The 5,438-nt window shown below is 32.3% G+C and overlaps 1 protein-coding gene across 1 annotated transcript; it reads right to left on the reverse strand.

Moving 5' to 3' along the window:
* Positions 1–401: 401 nt before the first annotated feature.
* Positions 402–4,733, reverse strand: LOC139864897 (spermidine synthase 1-like). The gene is made up of 9 exons (XM_071853458.1): positions 4,482–4,733; positions 3,291–3,367; positions 2,654–2,776; positions 2,292–2,396; positions 1,983–2,055; positions 1,809–1,880; positions 1,418–1,613; positions 902–1,028; positions 402–764 (listed from the first exon to the last, which is right to left on the reverse strand). The coding sequence occupies exons 1-9, from the start codon at positions 4,621–4,623 to the stop codon at positions 696–698; spliced, it is 984 nt and encodes a 327-aa protein (XP_071709559.1). The 5' UTR covers positions 4,624–4,733; the 3' UTR covers positions 402–695.
* Positions 4,734–5,438: the final 705 nt, after the last annotated feature.

Consider the following 5,438-nt stretch of genomic DNA (forward strand, 5'->3'; position numbering starts at 1 on the left):
CGAAAACCTTATCTAAAATCCCAAAAACCTTATCTAAATTCGCAATAATCTTATCTGATATATCTTATCCACTAGTAGTATGTTTTTATGATTAGTCGACCAACTTATCGGTCGACTACAAAGCAACTGTGGTCGACTATGTTAGTCGACCGAGTTTAGGCCTACAATTCGGTCGACCCTTAGGTCGACCCTTAGGTCGACCATAGAACTGAAGTAGTCGACCAACAACAATGAAGAATGGAGGTCGACTACCTTGAAAACTAAGGTGGTCGACCGGGTAAAGGGGTAGTCGACCCAACTGGTGGTCGACCTAACGGTGTAAATAGACAATTTTTTCCCCGAAAGTGTATTTTGGAATAAAAGTTTAAAAAATAGTGTATTTGGGTGAATTTCCCTATTGAATAATAATGGAGGCCCAAATATTTGTTTTAATATAAAATTTTCCATACGTAAAAGATATGAAGGGGACTAATTGTTGCACAATAGACCGAAATTCAAATACTACTCGGATTATATAAAACTTAGTGAAATTTTCACCTGATAAATCATCATAGTGACCAAAACAAAAGCCATCAAATTATTCTGATTCTGATTAATCTTGAAGATGTTCTATCTATCTTCAATCAACAATTGGAAGCCGGAAAACCTTACCGGATCCATTCTTCATTCTCTCGCCAAATGTTTCTTTATTAATTTCAAGTTTCTGTTTTGGCTTCAATCACTTTCTTAGCAAAAGATGGCAAACAGAAAGCAGCTGAATGAATCTGTGCACATAAACCATTAATAAATTAGTTTTCAGAAAGTGAAGGGCAAATTAATTATTACACATAAATATGTTTGGTTGAGGATTGATTGATAAAAAAAATTAAAAATAATAAAATAAAAAAAATTTGATGCATACCTCTTCGTTGTAGAACTTCAAGGGTGACTTGCTTTGGCTGTCCTTAGCAGCATCTATCAAGTAGACTGGTTTCTTAAAGTCAACGTGCGGTCCCTCGGTTGAGCATAGCATAAAGCCAATAACTCCACTAAAAACAAATCAAATTCCAATATTGTAAAGATTTTCATTATGTAGTTCCATTAGGAACGGGTCGCAAGGGTTAAAAGTCAACCCAAAGTGTATCTTTTATGCATAGGACCTCATCGTTTCATCCAAAAGGTTTAGATTATTATTACTGATCAGGTAAAACTTTGTAAACATAACATTAGATATTTATTAACCATTACCAAGAGGCTTAAGTGTTTACTCCATTTCAACACCAATAGAGTAAAGTGTCCAACACCCCATTTCAAACCGTACTATATTATAATGACCCATTTCAACACGAACACAACCACTATCACATAATCACATGGAGTCAACGTCTCAAACATTGAAACGAGCAGTTTTGTACTGAACGTGAAGAAAGAGAAATACCTAGGATATGTAGGAACCGTGGTCCATGCATAGTTTACGGAGCCTTTAAAAATCTGGCGACAATTGTTAACTATATCTTCGATGATATGCATGTGTAGCCATATGCTTTCAGCCTGAGTACACATCACCCCACCTGGACGAAGTACTTTTGCAACCGACTCAAAAAATGGCTTCTCAAAAAGTTCTTGTGCAGGACCTGAAGTTTCACCATATACAATCAAATTGACTATAAGTTACTTTTACATGGGTGTTCAATGAACATGGACAAACTTTCAGGTTAAGTAGGTTAGTTTTTTTTTAATATTTTATTTTGGTCAAAACACTTTTTCACAAGTCAAGTAACATTTATGTCCATTACAGTTGAAGGTATGAGGCAAGGTTGGAGGTATACCTATAGGATCTGAAGAATCAACTATAACAGCATCATAACTTCCTTCTTGGGCAGCCTTTAAAAATGCAACTCCTAATAATTGTATATAAAAGAAGAAGAAAAATCAAGACTTTTTATCACTTGAACATTAAAAATTTTGATACTAGAAGTTGGTATGTTGCTGCATGTATATACCATCACCAACGTGTAGTGTTACACGAGGGTCTTCGTATCCAACAGCTACATCAGGGAAGTATTCTTTAGAAACCTGCAAACAAAAACAAGAAATAACATCAATTTATTAGCTTTCTTTATGAATGTGATATATGGCGTTTTTGGGTGTTCACACATTCAAACTAATAGTAATTTAAATATTTCAGATCAACAATATTTCACTACCTTAGTACCTATTTAATAATTAATGGTATTTATATTTTTTTTGCAGTCACAAATAAGTAAATAGAAACTATAACACAAAAAGTTCCAAATATCATGATGACTCACATCGACCACCATCTTATCAATCTCGCATATATCAATATGCTCAACTGATGAATGACGAGCTACTTCACGTAATACACCACCATCTCCTCCTCCAATAACCAGAACCTGCATATACATAAATGTAAGACAACCTACAAGCAACAAAACATGATGATTTATAGGTGTATAAAAAGAAATTTATTCACATATAAACAGTAGTTCACCCACATCTATAGATATCCATGCAGTTCTTACTTCTTAGTAGACAAATTGTAGAACTGTTATCTAAATAATTTATCCATCAAAGACTTAATATATATATATATATATATATATATATATATATATATATATATATATATATATATAAGAATTAACAAAACCTTCTTGGGATTGGGAATCGAACAGAGGGGGAGATGGGAAATCATTTCTTGATATGCACATTCATCTCTTTCAGTAAGTTGAATAACACCATCCAAAACAAGAACTTTCCCATATGTTGCAGACTGTAACAAGCAGAATCCATATAGATCATAATCCAAAATATGAAAATCTAATAACAAGCAAAAGGACTGTGATCAGAATGTAGAGGTATAATATAAGAAATAATAAATAATATAATTCATTAAAAAAATATTTCATGTTCAGGCTTCAGCAAAACGTAACCAGAGTCTGACAACAGATCTATAGCACTCACTGTATTCTCGAGTTTGTTTATGAGTGGAAAGGAAAGAAAACAGGCTGATTTAAAACTAAAAGTCATTCTGAGTTTTTTATATAAAAATTGATTTAGTACTAGCTTCCTGTTATATATTAACCATAGAAATCATTTGAAATTCATTTTAGTTAAAGTATTACAATGTATAACTGTAAATCTGTGTATTTATTTGATTACTTTCCTTTCAACTCAACAATACATGTATCTATTTTAATTACATCTGTTTCCATCCTTTTGTTCTCTGTTCTTTTTTATTCCTTTCTAACTCGAGAATACAACGTAGATGTTAGAGAACCAATTACCTGGAAAACCATAACATCTTGGTAATCAGACTTGCCCTGAAATAATATCTTTTCAACTTTCAACGAGTGTGCTTCTCCTGCATGAAAATGGACCAGAAGTAAACATAGATAACGAAATCATTAATCGATTGTCATAGTCCATAGAAAATATATGTAGATTAATCCTATAAAAAAAACAATCCCAAATCGTTAGACACCATAATAACTTATATATTAAGGGACTATAAAAGGAAATCAAGTAACAAACACTTAACCTCTAAGGCAGACTCAGCATATCACTTTAACCACCTAGAAACGCATTATTGCTTTACCGAAAAGTAGAACGAAGAATCTAGACTTTCGAAATGAAGAAACAAAGTAATGTAAACATACAAATTTCAATGTTTTGAAATCATTCATGGACTAACAAAGTCAAATACTATTAGCTTTTTTTAGCTTTCAAAAGGGAGTACTAATAAACATGGATGATTTGCTCTCCAACACTTTAAGCACATGCTCAACTGAATTGACATTTTACTTATATGTAATAATAATATTGAGATAATACTATAAAGCAATCATAACACCCCAAGTGCACATACATATTAATATCAAATTTCAATAAAGAATGTTTGCATGTCATCACAAAAACTAATAAAGTGTAAAACATCATGCAGATATCCTTAAAAACCAAAAAAATTGTCAATAATTCCTAAATAAATAAAATGTGTTAGATACAATTATACAACCCTAGCATAAAATAAAAAACTTCCTACCCATCATAACAAGAAGGATCTTAAAAGATGATAAGAACAAGTTAACAACCCAAATAATTGCATATATTTAAAAAAAAAAATCCAAAAAAAAAACGATTGCTTGTAATCTAACTACACAAAATTCTCAACCAAAATGACATTAATTGTAACAATTATTCACAGAAAAAAAAATGAAAATTACTAGTACAAAAAATTAAATGGAGAAACAGAGCAATTCGTACATAATACTACAGCAAGCTCACAAATTAGAAATACAAATAACTAAATTAATATTTAATTTTCAAAAATAAAATATATCAGACAAACAACAAAGGCTGTAAAATATTACAATTACAATTATAAAGCTATAACAAAACAGAGAGGCTCTGTATAAACAATATGAAAGTAAATTCATTAATAAACAGAGAAAAGTAAATAAGAATTAAAGAAAACTAACCAGGCCACATAGGGCTAATTTCAGAAAACCAGCCAGGGATAACAGAGGATATGTTTCCACCGCCATTGACGGTGGTGGCGGCGCCGTTACCTTCACCGTCTCTGAGTTTTTTAATCGGAGAATCTGTCACGGTATCCGTCATTTTATATGTTTGTGTGTTTAGTGTGTGCGCGAACGAAACCCTAATTTTGGAATGTGAAAAGAGAAAAATGTGAATGTAAATAGGAACAGAGAAATGGATGATATTTTGGAGAATCTGCTTAATAAAGACGCAGGGATATGTTTCTGCTTTTGGGGAATATTACTGGTATTAAATATTAAATAAATTTATTTTAAATTTAAATGAATGTAATGATATGCTACTCAATTAGGGTTTTGGAAACATGAGGTGGCGGTGGCGGCGGCATGGTAAGACACTTACCTTCCAATGTGGAGGTTAAGGGTTCGATTCCAGGCACCCACAAAGTTATTCTTCTTCATGGTCACGGAGGTTCGCCTGCAATGACTCTGGGCTGCTCGCAAAGCGGGTAGTCGTCTTGAGATTAGTCAGTTAAAAAAAAAGTTAGATTCCCAGGTTTTAAAAAAAAAAATTAGGGTTGTGACAAAATTTTGTTAATGTTCCTTGAATTTTGTACTAAATATTACAACTGGCTTTAAACTTTTTTACGACTTTTTTTTAGAACAATTACTTTTATTATGAAAAAACCCTAGAGTTGGTAAAAGGCAAACGATTACAATGGCTTAATACGCCAAAAGTTTCAATTTACATTAGAATTACTTCTATTATTAATCCAAATGAAAGACATAAAAACAATAGAATCAAAACAACAAGTTCTTCTTCATCGGGGGAGGAAAGTCAAGCTATTACGGAATCTCCATAAGTGCTAAACCAAATATCGCAAGCATCTCCTCCATATACTTACTCCAACTTGTACACGGCTCGGAAGTAGGCAGCTG

The sequence above is a fragment of the Rutidosis leptorrhynchoides genome, chromosome 8, assembly GCF_046630445.1.
Source record: "Rutidosis leptorrhynchoides isolate AG116_Rl617_1_P2 chromosome 8, CSIRO_AGI_Rlap_v1, whole genome shotgun sequence".
Classification (NCBI taxonomy): domain Eukaryota; kingdom Viridiplantae; phylum Streptophyta; class Magnoliopsida; order Asterales; family Asteraceae; genus Rutidosis; species Rutidosis leptorrhynchoides.